Source organism: Erithacus rubecula (assembly GCF_903797595.1).
Source record: "Erithacus rubecula genome assembly, chromosome: 2".
Lineage (NCBI taxonomy): Eukaryota > Metazoa > Chordata > Aves > Passeriformes > Muscicapidae > Erithacus > Erithacus rubecula.
The window spans coordinates 81432249-81454249 of NC_136685.1; the positions used below are offsets into that span (position 1 = coordinate 81432249).

The window sequence follows — 22001 nt, forward strand, 5'->3', positions numbered from 1 at the left end:
ATGTGCATGGGGGTGTGCACACACATGCAATGAGAGGGGATTTAAAACTGGTGATAAACAAAAGGAGTTTGTGCAACCCAGAGCTGCAGCCCCAGATTTCAGGTTGCCACAGTATCTGCCAACAGCTGTTTCCAATTGACTCTTACTGTGCATATATCCCTGTAGTTTATTCCCCCTTTGTTTACACTAAACCGTCGTGTCCTTTAAAGTAAAATAGCTGCATGGGTTGGGTTTTCTTTCCCTCCCCTACTCAAATGTTTTTGTTTTACTAACACTGTGTTAGAAGGGGTCAGGCAGAGCTCATATTTCATATGGTACCATAAGCCAAAACCTAGCAAGAGTGAGAAATAGATGTCTCTTGCTTTCTTTTGCAGAGAGACTGCCACATGGTAGGCTGGAGAAGATGAAAATTGAATCACTAGTTGATTTTTGCTGACATCTAACAAATTCATAAACCTTCCTCCCAGATCTCATCTCTATTTCCACAAAAAGACATCTCTTTCTACTACTCAGTGGTAGCATCTTTCAGTTTTCCTGCAAAGAAAGGGTTAAATTGTCCTTGTTTAGTAGAGTCTGATGGATCTAAAATGAAGCTCTGTTCCATAGGCCATCTTCAAAAGCTTAAAAAAGCATAAGATGAATTTATCTTGCAGTACTTCCAGTAGGCCATAGTTCAACCAGGACATGGGACCATCTGTTTGTGGTGAGTTCAGGCACCCACCAGCTTCAAATTTAGCTTTTCTAACAGTGTTTTAAACATACTGTTACTTTTGTCACACTGGAAATCTGCTATCTCTCATGAATTTCCTGATGTCTTCAGTTTCTACTAGGCTGGAGTTTTGTTGTCAGACTTGTGTGGTCTGGAAGAGTCATCCCAGATGCCCATGTTTCCCTGCTTCCACCTGGCAGCTGGAAATTTCTCTGACCTCTCTCACCACTGTGGCTTCTCCCTGCCTCCATTACTTAAGTAATGGATAATATTTTCGCTGCTCTGTTTTCGTAGTGCCATTTCTTTAAGTATTGTTGCACAACATGCCCAAGATATGTACTGTTTACTGTCTTGCTCTGTGAAGTGCTTTGGAGAGATTCAGTTTTTTGAGACATCTTGCTTGGAAGAAGGCTGAATGCATACTTACAGAACTTCTTTGTGCACATTATTTTGCAGGAATCCCAGCAAAATAATTATATCAGTGTCCTTCTGAATAATATATGTTTGTTATTCCTGTGGCTCAGTGAGTCAGTAATAACCTTCTCAAGAGGCTGAAAACAGTAGGAGTGCTAGCAAAGTGACATAAAACCAGCAGTAGCTGAAGTCAGAATCTGACTACAGAATAATAGTTTTAAATGTGAATGTGACAGTAGACAGGTACTAGCAGGCAGGTATAACAAGTGTTTGTGGCTTTGCCAATTCAAACATCTGTAGGGGAGAAGAAAGAAAGGCTTGGGCAGAATTTCCAATGAGAATACAAAAGAGATACAGTATTTTTCTCACATCACTGTCACTGGAACTCCTCAGTGCTTTTAAACTCTTTCAGTTGAGACATTAAGGGGATGAGCTATTCAGCCAAGGCTTTAGACTGTCCCAGTCCCTGTGTGCCTTTCTGCCATGTGACAATTCAGTGTTCACCCTTGTTCTAAGGTAAATTTGAGGCAGTATGATATTCCGGAATATAAATCATATCTTGCTACAGAAACAGCTGATTGGACTCAGCATTCCTGTTCCTCAGTGTGCTGTATTGAAAAACACTAGGCAATAACCAGTGCCTGCTGGGTTCCTGGAGAGATTTTTTGGGTTTGAATAAAGATCCAAAATAAATAGCTTTACCTGCTATGCTGATATGATGCTTACAAGGCAAACTGAACAGGTTAATCAGTGTCATCCTGACTGAGATCACAACTAAGAACCTGAAGGCAGGGATGTGATAAAAGATGAACCACTACTTCATCACTATCTCATGGTAATTTGGGGATTCCCATATTTGGTCCTGCTTTTCTCCTCTTGGCTCAAAAAGATCCTTCTTGGATCTTCATCCCCAGATCCTTCTTGGAAGGTAATTAAGGGTATTTGAATGCAAATTTGCTTGGATACTCGTGAGCTTTTGCTGAAGGAGAACAAGAAAAGAAAAGCCTGTTTCTTTTTGTACTTGCCAGAATACTTTCACAGTGATGTTCTGAAAAGGCACTGGTGGTTGTTGTTTTGTTTTTTTTTTTTTTCCCAATGTGTTGATATAATGGTGTAAGATGTACTGGGTAAAATGTCCCAGCTGTTGTCCCAAAAAAGTTAAAGCACTGTTGTCTTCACTAATGAGATGAGGGGGCAACTGACATAAGAGGACATGGGAAGAGTGGCTGCATCTTTCTGTCTTCTGGCTAAATGTGCCATTAGACCAGCCTGGCTTCTGAATGCTGCTTCTGAGAGGAGGCCTTTATGGGATAGTGACAATCAGTATGCTCACAATATAAATATTGAAAAACCTAAGCTTGGGAGTTGTACAGCCTTAGGAGAGCTCAGATTTGTGTCTCAGTCACAAAGTTCAGGAATGGATTAACTAGTAGCCTGTGTGAAATGACTTGTGGAGATGGAGAATTCTGCAGTCAATAAAAGCTAAGATTTGGGAGAGCTATATAAACTGGCCTTAGGACATAGCTAAATATCAGTGCCTGTCCCTGTCACAGCTACTACTATTGGCATCTATTGGGAGCACTGTAGTTCAGTACGAGGTATAACATGTCTTTGGTACATGATAATCTGTCCTCTTCTCCAGGCAAAGGGAACAGTGGGTCTGTGATTCCTGGGAGCTTAACATAGCTGCAGCAAAACTCCATTTCTCTGTTAGTGGGAAAGTATGCTTCCTTCTTAAAAGCTAAGATCCAAGGAACAAGCCATGAAGTAACTCACTTTTTCCTTGGAGAGGGAGATGGTTAATGAGTGACAAGCATTTTGCTTTAATTCATAGGAGGGAGAAATGGAGGGGGGAGGTTACTGTGAGTTAAATCAATGGGTATATTTAAGGAGAAAAAATGAGCAAGCAATGGATGTCTGTAAAGGAAGTTGATGTAAAACTGCAACATGTCTCCCAGGCATGTTCCGAGTCAGGCTGCTGGCGTTCTCCAAGAGGACGAAACAATAAACCGCTTGATGTCTGCAAGTGAAGCTGGTGTTAAATCAGTTGAGGTGTCCTGGGGAGATTAGTGATGAATTACTCTGCAGAGTCAATAGAGATTATTTATGACACCAGAGGGGATAGAGGGAGGCAGGCTAAGTACCATATCAGAAGTTATTTGGTACTTGTTGAGCTTTAACATTGCTTGGAGATGACTCAAGCAGTTGGACTTCCATATGCTGCCACCAGATGTACGGGTGAGGGAAGAAGGAGGGAGTATTCTCAGTAAAGATCCTTTTCCTTCCTCATCTGACCAGTGTCAGGCTCCTGTTGAACAAAAACAGGCAGTATCTGTTCTATGAATGAATGTGCTGCAGCTGAGGAAAGGGGCACATTTACTTCCTGTTTGTGATCCCAGGCTACATGATTTTGAGGAGTGTAAGGCAGAGGGAATACAGCTTGAATTGTATGCTCTTCCAAATTGAGTTACTTCCAGCAGCTGGATCTGCAAAGCTTGTTACAAAGTCATTGCAGTTTTCCAATAGATAACAAAATGTAATTTCTGTAGTGTAAATTTTTGGGCCATATTTCCACTTCAGTTTTGCTGTCTCTCTCATATGAGTTTTAGGCTCTGAGGGATGCCTCTTTCCAGTTTTAAATGGAAAGATTTTACGCATCTGCTTTAGGTTCTTCTTTAATCAGTTCACCTGTTTCTGTTTAAAAGCAGCACATCTGTTTCACATTACTGCTGGCCATCTTTAAGATCTGCTGCATGGCTGGGCATGAGTTTTGAAAATACAAGAATCACTAGATTAACAATTCTTTGGCCAGTTATTCAGACCGTTCTTAAGTGGGACAATCTGTGTTTTGTGTCACTGCTGCTTTTGAATGGCATCCTGTCCCAGAAGAAGAACAAGCCCATTTTGGAAGAGTAAGATTGTTCTGCTGTAAATCCTTCTGTAGTAGTAATCAGACTGTTAATAATCTGAGATGCACACCTGCAGGCACCATGACCCTGTTGCAGTCCTGTAAGTGACCAAGTTAAGCTGCCTCTCAGCAGGGGACTGGCAACTTTTCTGCTTTTCTCTGCTGTGGGCTCAACCATTCAAATCAGATTTTTTCTGCTGATGTCTGGTGGGGCACAGAATTATCCAAGAAATCAAAGTGTTTGTGTAACTCTCTGTCCTTGGGGCTCTCAATTATTTTTGAACAGAAGATGTTTTCAAGTGTTTAGTGTTGATGAATGGCAGCAAACAGAGGAACTTGGAATCCTTGGGCTCTGGTACAGAACAGCAAGATCAGTGTTAATATAGGCAACACTGCTGTGTTGATGTACCTCAAACCTGTTTATTTGATCTTGTTTACTGCATCACCAAACACAGCAGAGGTACTTCCACTGTGCAATGGGTGGTCAGTGAGTAATTGCTCGAGTTATTTGCATGGAAAACACAGGAAATGCACCTCATTCTTTTTAAACTCTGTGAAAGTATCAACAAAACCCCTCCACCCTCGTGTTAATGGGTTGCTTTATTTCATTCCCTCTCACAGATTGTGTGCCTGTGTTACAAGTCTAATCTGCAGACTGCTGATTCTGGAAAATGCAAAGGTGCTCTCTAAATGAAAGATAAATAACAAAATATAGCACTTTAAAAACTTCAGGCACCGAATTGTTTGGGAATGTGTGTATGTGTATCCCAGGGACCAGGCCCACAGCCACCAGTTTCAGCCCTTCTCTGGTCACAGTGTTTGATCATTTCAGGGTCACATAGCCATGGACTTTACAATTCACTATTTAAGCCAAAAGTAACCCTTCCATTTTCTGATTGAGGCTGTAGAGCTTTATGCAGAACCTCATGGACTGGAGTTTGGTTTTTTGGTCCAGAGTCAAACCAATGACCTGAAATAAAGTTTCCAACCTTTTCATTGCAAAATTACTATTTCTTATCTTATATGAGCATGCCATAATTATTAAGCTTTTCTGGATATTCAGTACTTCATCTTGCTTAGATAGTATCAATTTTCCCTCCTTGTGGAAAGATGACATGATGACCAACTTGAAATACAATAAGAGCAATTAGTACAGAGATTTGATACTTAAAATATTTCAAGTGTCTGTTGATTCATATTTTAGTTTCCAGCTGTTAGTTATATTGGGCAATATTAAAATATTTTAAGTTTCTTAGATTTAGTAATATTTCCTGTTTGTAAAAATAAAGCTTTTTCTTTTGTTTTTACCTAGTTCCAAAAATATGATTCTTTCCAAATGTCAATGGCAATGTGAAATTTCAACATAGAACTTCTTAGCACTGAAGACTAAAGCATTTTGCCTCATGCATCAGTCTGTCTCTTATTTTTATTTGCATTTTCTATTTCTACTGTTAATTAATTATATTGATAGTAGAAGGTTCATGGGGACTGTAGATTTCACTCTTCAAGTATTTATTTTTACACTCTATTGTTTCAGTCCCAAAACTGAGATTTTCTTGTGGATAGCTTTTCCTTTATGGTTCACTTCAATGTTCCCTACTCTTCTGAAATGACTGTATCATGAGTTGGGATTGGTGGATTTCTTTGTTGACATCTGCTCTGAGAACCACCAAGTGTTCATTTTGGGTATCCATCAAGCAACATCTTGCTAATCACAAGTTTTGACTCCTCCTAATCTGCTCTGGATTTTGAGTGAAGACCTTGAGATTTCTTTATTGATTCTGTGTTCAGTTGTAGCTGATGATTCCTACTCATTGTACACAGATTGACAGGTGTAGGTAGTAAAGAGAGTGTAATCTTAGTAGCTCAGATAACATTAAAAAGCTCTTGTTTTCAGAGCTTGTTTCACATTGGGTGTGAAACATGGATATGCAGATGCTATCTGTTCCTTTGTTATCTGTTATTGCTGACAGAGTGAATTTACCTAGCACAAGCAGTTTTCTTGCAAGAAAACCCTTTCTCAATAAGAGTGTTTTCACTCCCATTATTTTTTACTCTGGGAGATGCTTTAATATTCACAAGTCAAGGAGTTACATGAGCTCGCTGTCAGAAGTCACATGGACATGAAAGGTTTTACTATAGCAAAATACCTTAATGAGAGAGCTATCTGGTACAGGGCAACTTGGAAGCCCTTTTGATCTTTGAGGACTTGATTGTTATTAACCACCATCTGGTTTTTGATAGGTGTTTGATTAGCTGAAGGGCGTAAAAATATATTGTCCATAAAACCCCTGTCTTTAAAACTGATTTGTTCTTCTTACTGAATATTCTACAGCTTCACAGTAGAGCTTGCTCTGGTTGTTTCATGCCTGTTTAATGCAGTGTTTCAGGCTTCCTGCTTTTTGAATTGCCAGTCACTTAAACTTTGCACTAATGGTACAATGTTGATACTTTTGAAAGGTTGAAGCTGTCTAATGAAGAAATCAGACAAGCAATCTTGAAGATGGATGAACAAGAAGACCTAGCGAAGGATATGCTTGAGCAGGTGAGAAAGATTAAACTCAGATATAACTTATTTTTAGGTCCTTCACTGCCTTTTCTCTAGTGGATGTATATACTGTCATTGCTGGTTTTTCTGCAGATCAGAACTTGGCCCTGTCATGTCAGTGGAGCTGCATCTGAGAGCACAGCAAAGTATTTTTCCCAATGTTGTTGGGTATACCTCTGTCATGTAACTGTTTCTAATCTTTGTGCAAAATTTGCATGATTACAGGTAGTATGAGGTTTCTTTTTATGTTCTCTCTCTTCCATAATTTTTCCCATCTCTACTTTTTTTCCTGCTGATTATTATCCTGTAGTTATCCTTTCCTCTTTTCTTTTTCTGCATCTCCCTTCTTTACCCACCTTTCTATCAGGAAGTGCCAAGAATCAACCATGTAGGTCAATGGTTAGAGCCAGGACTAGAAAGGATCTTGCAGGAACATTGGAAGAGGACCGGGGACTACCATCCCCAGCACCTGGTTGACTGTATAACTTGTGAGGAAAAAAAACCTGCAATTACACCACCATTGCCCAATTTCTATTTATAAAAGGTGACAGATGATGCTTTGACCAAAGAAACATGTGATAAAGTTCCTTAGGAGTGTGCAAAACATTATAATTACAAACTGTCTAATAAATATGATTCCTTCTTTCTGTACAGTTACAGTGTTTAATCATGCACAAAAAGCTTTTGCATTTTGGAAATTTATAGACTACTTGTCATGTTATCTGAATGACCACAGCTGCTCTAGAAGTCACTGCTAGCTTCTGATGCTCCACACCTTTGAATATCACATATTTGCAGAGTGCAATAAAATATTAACAAGTGGCAAAAGACAGAGAACTTGATATGGTTTGTGAGTGGTTTCTGTGGCTGTGAGCTGAGGCTGTGTACAGGACAGTATTTATAACCATACTAAAGCATAACTACCACCAGATATGTCAAAAATCTATCAAAGTATGAGCTTTTAAGGTCAGCATGTGAATAGCAGCCAGTGTCAGACACATATCCAAGTGCTTGGTTATTGTTTATTGTTTCAGCAGTGTAGGGCATACCCAAGAGAGATAGATGAGGCTTTGTGTGTGCTCTACGATAGGCACGATGGGTACTTCACTCTGTTTGGGACACATCCTGCTCTTGTTTGCACCAATCTAAACTCCAAGTAGTGCTGTGGGAATCAAGTTCTCTCTGTACTTCCCCTTGGGTAAGCTGCAGTAGCACTTGGCCTTTAGTATTTTGAAATGGGAAATTCCCCATAGAATTAAAAATTAATCTCAATGGGGTCAGTGAAGGATAAAGACAGAACAGAAAGCAAAGGTTTAGAAGAGGTCAGTTTTGTAGACACAGCTGCACTTTTTTGAAGTTATGGTCACACGGCTGAGTCAATGTAATGCTTCCCAGTGGTAGCAGAGGCAGAGAAATCTGAGGGCTCTCTCTCCACCAGGATTTGTTTGTGCCCCTCTGCCCTCTCTCATTTTCCTTGGATCTCACATCTCAGTGTTTGGTTTGTGTCTCTCACTCTAGCTACTGAAGTTCGTCCCTGAAAAGAGCGATACTGACCTGTTGGAGGAGCACAAACACGAAATCGAGCGGATGGCGCGGGCAGATCGTTTCCTCTTTGAAATGAGCAGGTCTGTTTGATACATTATGGGAGACTGCACGCAGGACTTCTTGGAAGCAGCTGTAATTGTTATTGAAAGTGGATCATCTGGCACTGGGGGGGAATGTGCAAGACTGTGGGCCAGCGTTCTGCCCTGTGTTTGCCAGAAGCCTGTGAATGTTACAAATATTTCCGTTCATGACACAAACTTTATTGACAAGAAGCACTTATCTGTGCTTCTGAAGCATAAGGGCCTGTGCCCTGAAGACAAGCAGAAATCTGCCTCCTCTGCCTAAATTTCTTCACAAAAATGAATGCAGATCCAAGCATCAGATGCAATGTAGCCAGGGGTCAGGATTTCATATAGATCCCTTTTTCTGTTAAGCTATCTCATCTCCTCATCCTCTGGCCATCTTTCTTGTTCCAGCTTTGCTATACCTCTGATGAGGATTAACAATTTGCTCTGATAATTGAGGTGTAGCTGGCATCTCCCGTGACTGTTATATTTTGAATGTAAGGGGAGTTTGTCCACGTAGTTTTCAGTTGAGAGCAAAATGTGACTTGAGGTCCACCATTTTCATAATAAGGTTGATTATGTAATGTTTTATGTTTGAACTATGTCCATAATCCCGTGCCTTGGCTTCATGGGACTGAACATCCATCCATTAGATTATGGGGGGAGCATACTGGCCCTGGGTTTCAAGAGTTCCAGTTCAGTGTTGGCTTTCCTCTGCCCTTCATGCAGGATTGACCACTATCAGCAGCGGCTGCAAGCATTATTCTTTAAGAAGAAGTTTCCAGAGAGGCTGGCAGAAGCAAAACCAAAAGTGGAAGGTATGATTAATAAAGCTTTTGCTGAGAGTTATGCAGAGGGGCAGGGAGGCTTAAGAGAGGCTTGTCTTCAAAGGAGATGCTTTACATGCATGCTATGTTTATAGTTCCAGTGAGGCCAAGGCATGCCATATCCTAAGACATCAGTTCTGTCTGACACACTTTTTTCACCCATTGACTTAATAAAGTCAGTTTCATGATTGTTACACTATAAATATGACCTGACAAATATGACAGCATGCTGTCAGGCTGTGCTGAGCTGCCAAAAGCTTTCATGGCCTTTCTCTGCAGGTCAGCCTTCCCTTCTCACCTTGTACCTTCTCTCTTCAAAGGGAACTTGAAGAGTTCAAGACATTGATACACTGGGAATATGTAACCTAGAGAAGCAGGGGAGGTGTACATCTTCTGTACCACATCCATGGTTATTGCAGAAAAATGAGTGTACTCTGCATTTTCAGAAGAGCTCAAGCCTTGCCTCTGTTCTCACTGGCTGTGCTTTTAGTGTGTGAAATAACAGAAGAACAGCCTTGGTCCTATATTCAGAGAAGCTTCCTACAAGTTCAATATAGTATATTTTCCTTCCAGTTGTCCTCATTCTGAGGGTGTGTGGCTGCAGGAAGGACAGTACACATACAGTGTTGCAGCATTTATTGTGCAAATGGTATTCAGAGTATTTCAAATTATGGGCCCAAGCATGTTAAAACAACCACTGTGCAATAACTTGTTTTTCTTTTTTCTGTCTCTTCAAGCCATTCTTCTGGCATCCAAAGAACTCATCCGAAGCAAGCGTTTGAGGCAACTCTTGGAGGTAGTTCTTGCCTTTGGGAACTACATGAACAAGGGCCAGAGGGGAAGTGCTTATGGCTTCAAAGTCTCCAGCCTGAACAAAATCGCAGACACCAAATCCAGCATAGACAGGTAGGGTAAAAGGCCATAAATATGTTGGTTATTGTGCTGCTGCATCTCTTAGTATACTAGTGAAAATGGGTTTTTGTTTGGTTATTGTTAAGGTACAATTGAAAATAATATCTTATTTGGCATTTAAATAGTGTTTTTCACTCTAAAAGATTCTGCAGCAATTAAGACCAGCTATTAAAACAACAACTGAATTTTGCTGTTTCTCTGGATAATGCACATCTGATGTTGGATTGCATTTCTGCGACCTTATGCATAGATGACAGAATATATTTCACAAAAATGGAAATAAGTTTGGAGAAGGAGGATTTCTATAGAATTTGCTCTTTCTAACAAAGTTTTATGGCCATGGTTTTGTGAGAAAAGAAAACACACACAAAAAAAAATCTGAGCACATTTTATGTCTCCTGTGAAACATGGCATATGTTTCTGATGCAGGACTGTCACAATTTTTTCTCTGCATACACCACTAATGAAACCACAAAGCATGAGTCAGAGAGACTGATCCTGGTTGTATCTAGGGCAGATAAGGAAAACAGTTGGTTTGGGAATGTGGAGCTTGCTGTTCATTGACATGGACTGCAGGTCTATATAGTCACTCTATGTTTTGCCCCATGTCCCCATACTGGTTCTGGAAATTATTCCAGTGGAGACTGGACAGAGAATATGACTTTTGGAACTCCAGCAGCACTAAGGTTTTCCTTGGAGATCTCTTATGCAGGTTCTTAGTAACTTGCACCTTCCTTGAATTTTAAGATCTGCTGAGACCATAGTTGTGGTTAAATTACTAAAGGCTGTGACAGAATGAATGACAGCAGTAAAATATCATAAATGAATCCCTACATAATAGAGTTTGAACTAACAGAGTACTGTTTGACTACCAAAATGTCCTTTTCTGTGTTCCAAGGCTAACACTTGTATAGCTAATGTTGAACTCTTTTTTGCCTTACTGTAGCTTGGTTTGATTTTTCCATGTATTAAATGTCCTGTGAAGATTCTGTTCTCTCACCATGTCCCAGCTCCCATGCTCCAGTCTGTGTGAAGCAGTGACCATCTGCTATCTTCCCTCCTTCACCCACCCAAAGTAGCTGTTATGGCTGCCTGTTCTCTTTGCATGCAGAATTCCTTGTTTACTTTACAAATTTCTTCTCCTGCATCCCTCATACATCTCAATTCTATCTGTTCCTGCTTGGGCTGCCATTGGTTTTGTGTTAGTGAGCCTGACCACTACACATAAGCTCAGCTGTTTCATTACTGCAGTAGATTTCTTTGCAGATTTTCCAATCTTCAGGAAATTTTTTCTCTTAGTCAACTCTTGGGTTATTTTCCCCACATTGCCTCTGAGGACAGCTTGCTACTCCCTTAAATGTTAATGGCCCTTTAGTACTATTAGTTGTTTATTCTCTGAAGTATCTGATGACAAATATTATACTGTGTTATGCAATTTTCTTTTCTATTACACCATCTACACGGAAGGATGGAAGCATGCTGGTGTTTGCAGAATAAATTAGGATTCAGTGTATTGCTTGAGGTTTTAGGAAGGATGTTTCATAAAGGACTAATCCATTTCAATCCTTTGTAATTTTCTTTCAGTAGCACAGCTTTTAACTGCTGATATATTGCTTATTTTTGTCCAAACAAGTACATTTCCTACCCAAATATTTTTCACTGAATTGCCACAATCCTTTCACCATCCTTTCCTTCTCATGACCATCTTCCTTCTCATTTCTACCTTCTGTTTTTGTTTCTTTTTCTTTAGGAACATTACACTCTTGCACTACTTAATTATGATCTTTGAAAAGAATTACCCAGATATCCTAGATATCCAATCTGAGTTGCAGCACCTTCCAGAAGCAGCAAAAGTCAAGTAAGTCCAGTGCTATTACTTCTCAGAGCTGGAGTTCCCAGCAATTTTTCTTAACTTTATCATAATTGTTTTTTCATTTCTGTCTTCTAAACTCATAGCCAGCCTTACATATCCAATGCCTTTGTTGCAGATAACTGAATTGATAGCTTTACTCAGATGTACCTGAATTTGCTTTATTTCTGAATCAGACATTCTAACTAGGCTGGCTGTTGTTTGTAATTCACTCACCATATTCTATGGTTGTTCATCTTAGAGTTGCTATTTTTTCTGGGTAATTGCAGGTTTGTTTCTAAGATAGGGTCAATTATGTACAGAATCTACAGTGAATCTTTTTCAGGAAGATTGTTCAAACTTTTGCACAAATCAGTCTTGCACAGAAATATGGAAAGCATCATGCTTTCTGCAAAAATGTCAGTGGTCCAATTCTGGAACTTTGTGAAAAATGAATACAGAAGCCATCCCCCAAAACACTAACTTTTTTTTTCTCTTTCCAAAGCACTACCCAAAAATGTTATGCATATTATTTAACCAGACATGCTTCTTTTTGTAAGGAACTAGTGAAGTGAAAAATGAATGTATTTTCACACTTTAAAGGCTTTTATTTGAGCTTTAGTGGTGTTTTTGAGATGCAAGCTACTCCCCAAATATTTGGAGGTGATTGGAGGGGATGCCTGCTGACTCACAAATAGGTACTCACTAGTTATCTGGATATTAAAAACTTATTTTTCCCACAAGTCTTAGGAAAAAAAAACCCATAAACCTCACGTTTATATATGATGAGCAGAAATTCTGTGTAACATTTGTGTCTAGGGAAGCATGTATGAACATTAACAGATACAGTGTAAGCTGGCCCAGACTACCATATGGTAGAAGTCAAGTGTTTGGACTGTGAGGAAGAAAAAAAAAATCACATGTAAATGTACTGTTAATGGGATTTAGTGGTGTAAGAATCATATGTAGAGATAATCTGAGACTCCAGTGATGTGTGTGCTAAAGCTGTGCTGCTTGCTTACGTGCCAGCTGATCACTGCAAGCTGGCTGTGGGGTGTACACTCCTGGTTCAAGGGTCAGGCTCAGCCTGCAGGGCAGATGTTCTGAGGGCAGCCCCCCCTTTCCTTCCCAGGAAAATTCCAGTCTTCCATGTGAGCACAGGCAAGCAGGGTCTGCCTCATCTTACATCTCATACCAAAGGCAGCACAGAGCAGCAGCAGATCGCTCATGTTGAGTCATGTGGCGTGGCTGGTGCCAGACGTGATGGGCCAGTGGTCTGTGCTGCTGCAGTTCCTGCACCCCCGTGTAACACTGCTCTTTTTGTTTTGTCTGCTCGGCATCTGTCTCCTTTGCAGCCTGGTAGAGCTGGAGAAGGAAGTCAACAACATAAAGACTGGATTGAAAGCTGTTGAAACTGTAAGTATGTGAAGGTTTCCAAAGTGCCACACTTAGAATATCTCTCTCAGAATCAGGGGCACTATATATTTTATGATAAGATAAAGTGGGTTTTCTTTTTCCATTCCATTCCATTCCATTCCATTCCATTCCATTCCATTCCATTCCATTCCATTCCAGAATGCATTAAATAAGAAAAAACAAATAAAAGCTTCTCATGTGGAGCTCCTGCTGATGATCTTAGCAGAGTTAAAGCTAATGAAAAGCTTGTTTGATCTCAACCTGGAAGGTAAAAGGACAGTTTGACAAATGGCATGGACTGAAAGAAGAAATAAAATTCGTGTTCTTTCTTACTGAGGGATGGGTGGCTGCTGAGCAATTGTTTCACATGCTCTTGGAGTAGTGTAAGCAGGTAGTGCTCTGTTACATGCAACCCTAAGCATTCCTTGGGAAGGCAAAGGGAAGGATAGAAACTAGTTAAAGATGAAGCAGCTGGGCTGGCAAGCAAAGCAACAATGGTGGTTTTTCCTGCTACTAATGAAAGCCAGTTGTTGGAAATTGCATTGGGTTATTTCTGTGAAAGGATTACCTATTTACAAGGGACTAACACAGGACTCTCCAGTCCTTCTTATTCATCATGAGACAAGACAGTGATGACTTCATTTTTCTTTCACATGACCTGAATTTGCTTTTGCCTCTGGGGTAGAGGAAGGCATCTTTGTCCTGTCAGTAGCCTCCAGGCTGTCTGGCTGTTGCCCAGTTCATCATGCAATTAACCAGTGATCCTCCTATGAATATAAAACCCCAAACCTTCCCAAACTTATTTCTGGATTGTTGGAGTAAAGGAGAATGCAGCAATGAGAAGAAATACATGTAGTATAGTGTTTGGGAATTAAAAGCACCTGCAAAGGGAAGGCTAACATGGAGTTCATGACATGAAGAGAGGCCCAGTTCTTGGCTGGGACAGAGCAATCCCCCCCCTTTAAAATATGAGTAGCTAATTCTGTTTTGCTTTCTTTCATGAGTTCATTTGTCCTTTTGCCTTGAGAGCTGGTTTTTCTTCTCTTTTCCATACATGGGTTCCATAGGCAACCTCTCCTTCCCATACAGTCACCATCTTCATGCCTCAATCTTCTTCCTGCTATGGTATTTTTTTTCTGAGGCTGCCAGCACCTCCCAGTCTGCTTGCTCAGTTCGTGGTTTTCTGGCGTGCAAAAAGCAGCACTGTAGCAACAATAGAAGATCACTGTCAGGTGGAAAGGGGAGGAGGGGAAGGTGTGATTCTTGATTCTATTCCAGTGTGTTCTCACCACAGCCTTGGCTCCAGTGACTGGTGTTTCTTCAAGGCCCCTTAAGAATAGAAAGCTAAAAATAGTTTCACATTCAGATGTTCTTAAAGGTACTACAGACCATTTGGCTTCCTGGATTTGCAGCTCAATTCTATGTAAAAGCAAGATACATTCATTCTCAAGACATTCATGCAGCTGTTGCCTTTGTGTAGGACACTTCCAGAAGGACAGATAAATAATGGAAGGGAATTTGTCAGCAGAGCCCTTCTCTCACACAACAAGGAGATCATAACCACCACTTGAGAAATTACTATCATGGCCAAATCATTTCATCCCTCTGGAGAACCATCAGCCCAGCCCACCAGGGCCAGTTCCAGCCTCTGTTGTGCTACTATGATTAGTAATATTAGAGACCATTTCTAAAAGATTCTAGAGGAGTTTTTTGATTCTGTGGTGTCACTCTCTGGCTGATTACATAGTCATACTAGTTACTTGTGTGGGTTTAAAGTTTTTTTGCATTTTGAGATAATTATTCTGCAGGGAAGAACTGAATTTGAAACTGAACAGCAGACCACATAATCTTAATTTTACTTTGAAAAACACTGCTGTCCAGTAACAGTCCCAAATGTCATAGCTTTCTACAGTAAGATAACAGAATTGTTATACTCACCTGCCAGAGAAAGGAGGATGGAGAGAGTGGACCAATTTGCAGCTAAAATAAGCTTCAAAATTAAAATGGAAGAGAGTGGCTGAAAAAAAAATGCATAATTCTTAGAAGCATGTGAAGTATCATTTCTTGTATTTATAAGGTTAATTTCAAAGTGATTGTAGTATAGACAAAATTCACTGAAAAGTGATGTGCTGATCCATGCTCCCAAACTGTCCCTTGTGATGTGTTGGGAAAACCAGTGGAAATGAGGATGTAATACAAAGCAGGGGAAGTAGCACTTCTTTATTGTGGGCTTTTTCTGGCTACCTCCTCTTTGCTTTTCCTGCCCCTTTTCTGCTTTGTGGTCTTTCCTTGTGTTGGTTACATTCTCTTTCCAACTCACACCAGACCAAAAGATATATCATGTCAGATTTTAGATTGTTGACAGCCAAAGTAATTCTTGGCATTCAGAAGCACCGTGTGAAGCAAATCCCAAGATGTTTCTCAGCATAGATTCTTATAAACCTACCCATAGGTGCTTATAAACCTACCTATTTAGCTCTGTGAACTACTATTTTGACAATCATTAACAGAGAGCACCCAACATGCATGGAGCTAGCGTTGCAGCCAGCACAAAAAAATATTTTTTTCCAAAGGGAACAGAGGGTCAGATCGTAACTTGACCTGCTGCTTCATGCTGTTTTCCCTACAGAGAAAGTCAGGCTTTATCATTCCCACTGATTATTCAGCTGAGAATAAAGATGAGGCCCAGATTACAATTTCATTGTCCCCATGAGACTGTCAACAGCACACAAGCCAAGCACAGGCATGGGAGACATGCAGTCTCACTATAAATTAGTCTGTTTGAGAAATTCTGTAGCTCTCTCCATGTTTGAAGCATGATGGTTAAAGTAAGGAAAGAGATAGCTATGGGTAATCTTGGCTTAAAACTAAAAAACTTGAGCCAGAAAAAAAGAATCTTGCAATCAAATTTTTTCTTTTAGTAGGTATCAGACAAATAGATCTTTGTTTCCTATGGTTTTGTGTATTCTTTTTTATTTTACCATAACTGTTCTTAGCACAACAGCCCCAGTTTGTAACTCTGTCACTTTTATGACATCCAAGCTAATGCTTATCAGGGTGCTAAAAAATGTTGCACCTGGCATCTGACTCCTTGTCCTTCAGTGGGAGAACCAATTTTGATGTCTTTTGGCTCTTTACCTGGTGTGTTTCAGAGAAATAAAGAAGAGATCTGGAGCACATTTTCCCAAGTATGCAGCATTTTAATTGACCGTGGGAAGAGATGATGGAGAAAAACTCACTATTGAAAATCCTAAAGTCACTTGCTACACAGAGCTCTTTATCATTTTGCATAGAAAAAAAATGCATCATTTCATGCTTAAATATAAAGTTGCTTCAGAAACTTAGCATGTTGATGGCTGTCTTGGGAGTGGTTGTTGTTTGAGGATAAGCAAAACTATAACCAGGACTTTCCTTCATCCCACCTTGACCTCCCCTCTCTTGACTAAAAACTTCTGATTTAGTGAGAAAGTGGTTTTTAAGATGGATTTTCCTGCTTCCTTCATCATCACTGAGAAATCTTTGACACTTGCCTGTTTGCTTCTCTTTCAGGAGCTGGATTACCAGAAGAGACGCATGCGAGAATCAGGGGACAGGTTTGTTCCCGTGATGAGCGATTTCATCACTGTGGCCAGTTTCAGCTTCTCAGAGTTAGAAGATCTCCTCAACGAGGCTAGAGACAAGGTAAGAATTCCTTTTGAAATTATTAGTTTCACTAGCTCGGTCAAAAGCCTAAATTAAAATGGAAACAGTAATTTAAGGTGCTGGGTCTGCAGTGAAAACTATAATAGACACTGAAAATTATTTAAGCTGAAGTTTCTTATTTTTTCCAATGTGGTCTATATCCATTTAGAACATATTTTAGGATTAAAAGGAGGATCAGTGCTCTTACCCACTTCTTTCTAATCTTCTGTAACATTATCATTGTGCAGCATACAATTGCAATGGCAATATCCATAACAGGATACCACACCTTGCCACAGTGTGGAAGGGAATGATTTTTAAGCCTTTGTTTGTGATGGTGACTTCATCTCATTTTACCTTCTTCTGACTGCATTCACTCTGCTCATTCAGCTGGGGACATCTGTACTTTGTCTCTTTCCTTTAAAAACTTACCTGGTAGTTTGGTGTCCTGGTTTCAGCTGGGATAGAGTTATTTTTCTTCTTATTGACTGGCACAGAGTTACACCAGCTATGCTTAATCTTTTCCACTTTCCTGTCACTGGGTGTATTTCAGTACAAAGATAGAAATCCCAAACATGTGTGGTTTGTCTGAAGTTCTTGGATTCTGCTTACACACCCAGAACCATGTGCGTGCTACTCTTCAGGTGCTGCTGCAATCATTTTGTCCTTTCACTGTCTGCATCCATTACCAGATTGGTGCACCTAAGGAGGTGCTTGTTCTTTGCTGATGGCTGGAGTCTGGCACTAATCCCTCTGTCTCTCAGCTGAAAGAGGAAGAATTTATATGAAAAGATCATAAGCATATGAAAATGTTTAGAGAAGAGCAAGTTTTAAAGTAAATGATATGTAGTGGCAAATCTACCCTTGTTGGCTGGCATGTTAAAAGTGCTTGGCTGTATGAAGCAAATGTGTTATTTCTTTTGGATTGAATTGTTTCCACTCTGGTGTCAGTGCTTTCAGTGTTAAAGGACCTATTGCATTACTAATGAAACCTGTGCTGTTGGATCAGTAGGCCTTAGATTTTGAAAATATAGGCTGAAGATCTTGACAGTAGGATTCATCATTCTTCAATTCCTCTGCAGTAGTGTTTTGTGATTGAAAAACATTTTGTACTGTGGAGATAAATTTGGTAACCTAGTGACTTCCAGCTGCAAATGCAGGAGCCACCATCAGCAAGGTGTCAGTGAGGGCTGCCCTGGCAAACACCAGTGGGCAGTAGCTATTGCAACACTCAGAGGCCAAAGTCTAACACCACTAAGGCTGTATAAAAATTCTGAGGAGAATAACATGACTAATTTTTTCATAGAATCATATTAATTTCTTATTCATTTCATTTCATTTCATATTAATTTCATTTTTTCATTGTGTCTTACAAGGGTTTGGATTAGAAGGGACCTTAAAGATCATCTAGTTCCATCCTCCTCTCCCCAGTCATGGGCAGGGACACCTCTCACTAGACTGGGTTGCTCAGAGCCCCCTCCAGCCTGGCCCTGAATGCTTCCATTTTTCACTGTTGTCATGTTGCTCAAGAAAATTCAAACTACTTCCAGTATAATAATGTTGACACCATACTGGCTTTCTAAGCACAAAAAAAGTTTACATTCTGTGACTCCACTAAATTTACTGAGAAAAACTTCATTTTCTATGGTTTGGGGGTTTCTATATTATGACTGGGTAAATTTTTCAACTTCATTATAGCTAGGCACACATTTCAGGAAGGATATTCACTCTGTACAAAGCTAAGACTCAGCTTTTGGTTTGATGTTAAAGATAGTGGTGCTCTTTTCTTTTTGGCATTCCAGGACAAAATACCCAATGCAGATTCTTGGTAAGTTCAGTTGAGGGTTAAAAACCAGCAAGTGGTACATGTCCAGCACAGCAATGCAACTTTCTTCCATCAGACACTTGCAGGAAAAATGCCATTCTTTTGCTTTAAAAATAACCAGAGAAACTCCCTGCAGACAGACCAGTATGTCTGGAAGTTGTTGCACGCTTTTTTAGACACAGCCAACATAAAGCACTCAACATAAAGAGATGTTTTATATTAATGACTATAACATGCTTAGGAAACGTTACTTTACCTTCTCCTCACACACCCTTGCTATGTTTGAACACACACCATTCCAGCTTTTGCTCAACCTATGGCTTTGGTTCTTCCACTGGCAAAAAGCTGCTTTTGGACTCCAGTGAGGGAACTGTCTGTCCTTACCAGTGTTGAGCTATTTCTCATGTTTGCTTCATATTATTTTGGCCCTCTCTTCTTCCTCTTTTCTTTCTTAAAAAAGGAAAATTAAAAAAAAAAAAAAAGAAAAAAAAAAAAGGAAAGAAGAAAGCTGGAAATTTTCAACAAACCAGATGTGCTTTGCAAAGCCTATAACATCTTCCAACCTCAATGGGCTCTCTGTGCTTGTTGAATCACAAGCTTTTTTCTTACCATGGAAACATAATGGAACTATCCAATTAAAGGAAGAGAAGGACCAAGACATCTGATTATCCTGTTCTTTTTTTTTTGATTTCTCAAAGCAAAGCAAATTGAGCAAAAAAGGTAGTGGGGCAGGGAGGACTTTGAAAAAGATCCAAATGAGCCTAGGAAGAACTGGTGTGACTTACAGATTTATTAATAATAATGAAGCCCTAGTTTTAACAGCTGGAGTTGGATATCCTAAATATAGATGTGGCTAATTGATTACCATGAGTTAATCAGAGCCATGTTTCCTCAGCTGGGATTTAAAACAATATTACTGATCTTTTCAAACTGGGGAAGTTTTTATATTTTTTTAGGCTTTTTCAATATTAGCAAAAGTAATTTCTTCAGTTATAGAAACAATCCATTACCAAGGTATGGTGCTGACCTTCTCAGCACACAATGTTTTTCACAATCCTATGCAGCCCCTTTTTGGCCTTTTTGCTTAAACAGAACCATTCAAAGTCAGTGGCCAAGGGGAGGAAGTGATATTTTAAATTTAAAGGGCCAGGTTGTCAGATGCAGGCATCCATATTTGCAGGGGAAGCCTTGTAACTTTACTTATCTTCATGCAGTAAACAGATGGCTTGGTTAAGAACTGATTGAAAACTTAGACCAACTTTCTAAACAGACTTTCTAGCACAGCTGGTTCTTGTTCTTCTTGTGTTTTTCTCACTTTCAATACCACTTTATAAGGGAGTATATAGATTAGATCAAGGGATAATGTTTTCTGCCTTTTCCCATAAACTGGAAGATGGGGGCAGGAGAAAGTGAAACTCTGCCCTGGAATCCTTCACCAGTTTTTATGCATTTGAACAGATGAAAATCTGATTTTTTTTTTTTTTTTTTGTTTTACATAAGAAAGAAGAGGTTGAGTTTTATTCATGAAAATTTTTTCTCTGTTTCCTATGGGGAAGCAATGAAAATGCCCAAGCTGAGGAAGAATAACCTCCTATGGTATGAATTTTACTTTTCTACTTGTAAAAGGTGACATTTGTCCTATATGAAGCTCTACTATGTACTTAAATATTGACAGGTATGAACTTAGATCACTAGACTTCCTCAGAACTATTCTCCTTTGTGCTTGGTTTATAACAAACCTGTTTTTAAGACACTTTGGATCTTGCTAGGGGTACAAAGTCTGATTGGTCAGATATTGCCACTCCTGTGCTAAATGTCAAACTTAAGCCTCTCTGTAGAGACACTGTGGAGACTATTAGTGGACAAGGTGGGTAGGAAAAATGTCCATTCCCAGTCTCTCTGATGACAGTTCCTCTCAAGCAGGGTATTTATCATGATGGAGAAAGAAGTTCAGAATTTGCACATGCATTTAATAGACTTAGCACCTACAGTAACTGTTTTATAGGACAAAAAGGTAGTGAAAACTTGCTGAGTGAAAACCATTTAAGAAAATAGTCATTAATGGCAGAATGTCATGAAGCACAGAGAAGTGCTATATAATGCCAGTTAAAGGCTGTGCACTATGGTTGTGCATTTTGGGTGTTTTCTGTCAGCCACTGGGGGAAATGAATAAGGAATGTATCAGGACAGAGACTGAGAAAGTCAGGATGAGGTATCCTACAAAAAATACCAGCCATTTGGTAAAAAATCACATAGGTGTTGTACAGTATCTTAGAACTTCAGATGCTGCAGTGCAGGTTGGCATCTTACATACGAGAAATGTTTAAGGCACCTGTAACTCGATGTAACTGTTGAACTCCTGGGAGAATGCTTTAAGAGCATTTAGGCACAAGAAGAGCTGGGCCCAGCCCTGCCTGAAATTGGCAGGCCTGTTTCCATTAACTGATCTGAATTTGTCCCATAAAGTGGAAAGACATTTATCTGACCTGCCTCAGTACTGAATTGGTGTCTTCATAAGAGCACTCTCAAAAGCACTTGTCTGGGGAGTACAGTTCATGTTCCATGGCTGCATGGTATAATTCAGTTGCATACTGGCTCCTCCTGCAACAGCAGACAGAACAGACAGCAGGAAATTTTTATCATGGCTGTTTTTCCTCCTCCTCATAGAGCCCCATTCCTGCCGTTTCCAGAGGTCTTCTGCCACTGTTTAACATTTCATTGGCAAGCACAGCAGAGTTTGTGTGTGCTGCTGTCCCGCTTTCCCTCTCCTTGCTAAAATGGCTTTTTAAAATAAACAACTGTCTAAACGATTTGCTTTGGCAAGGTGATAAATTCAGTGGAAAGTTTGGCAGAGGAAGCAGAACTGGCACTGAGCTCGTGGACCTGTTATATCATGGAGCAGAAATGAATTTTTTAATGAAAAAAGATATACCCATTCTGTGTTACAGTGGAAAACCTGCTGAAACACAGTTTTCCATTTTGCTTTTGCCCATGTCATCTGTCCCCAAATGACTTGAGGAATAAGCAAGCTGCAGCCCTTGTTCCACAATATTAGAGCACATCGTGAAATTCTGGGAAGCATTTTTCATGCATGAGGACTTAGCTACGGTTTTCACAACTGTGCCCAAGAGCTGGTGTTGTTCAGCAGGGAATCTGTCCATGGAGCAGTCAAGCAATCTGTACAAGGTGACAGAGAGCAGAAGAGAGGATCCAGAGCACCTTGGTCTCTGCCCCACTGCCTCTTAGCTGCCTGAGTGAGGCAGGCAGTGTGATTTGTGGGCAGGTAGAGCAGTGTTGTTACA

The 22001-nt window shown here is 40.0% G+C and overlaps 1 protein-coding gene across 4 annotated transcripts in view; it reads left to right on the top strand.

The window, feature by feature from the left end:
* Positions 1–22001, top strand: part of DAAM2 (dishevelled associated activator of morphogenesis 2) — a 201256-nt gene that overhangs the window by 168967 nt on the left and 10288 nt on the right. For all 4 annotated transcript variants that reach the window (XM_079298438.1, XM_079298439.1, XM_079298437.1 and 1 more), the window contains 7 exons: positions 6492–6576; positions 8098–8204; positions 8919–9007; positions 9754–9922; positions 11679–11786; positions 13133–13193; positions 16743–16874. In XM_079298438.1, the coding sequence (XP_079154564.1) occupies positions 6492–6576; positions 8098–8204; positions 8919–9007; positions 9754–9922; positions 11679–11786; positions 13133–13193; positions 16743–16874 (751 nt within the window). The remainder of the gene's footprint in view (positions 1–6491; positions 6577–8097; positions 8205–8918; positions 9008–9753; positions 9923–11678; positions 11787–13132; positions 13194–16742; positions 16875–22001) is intronic.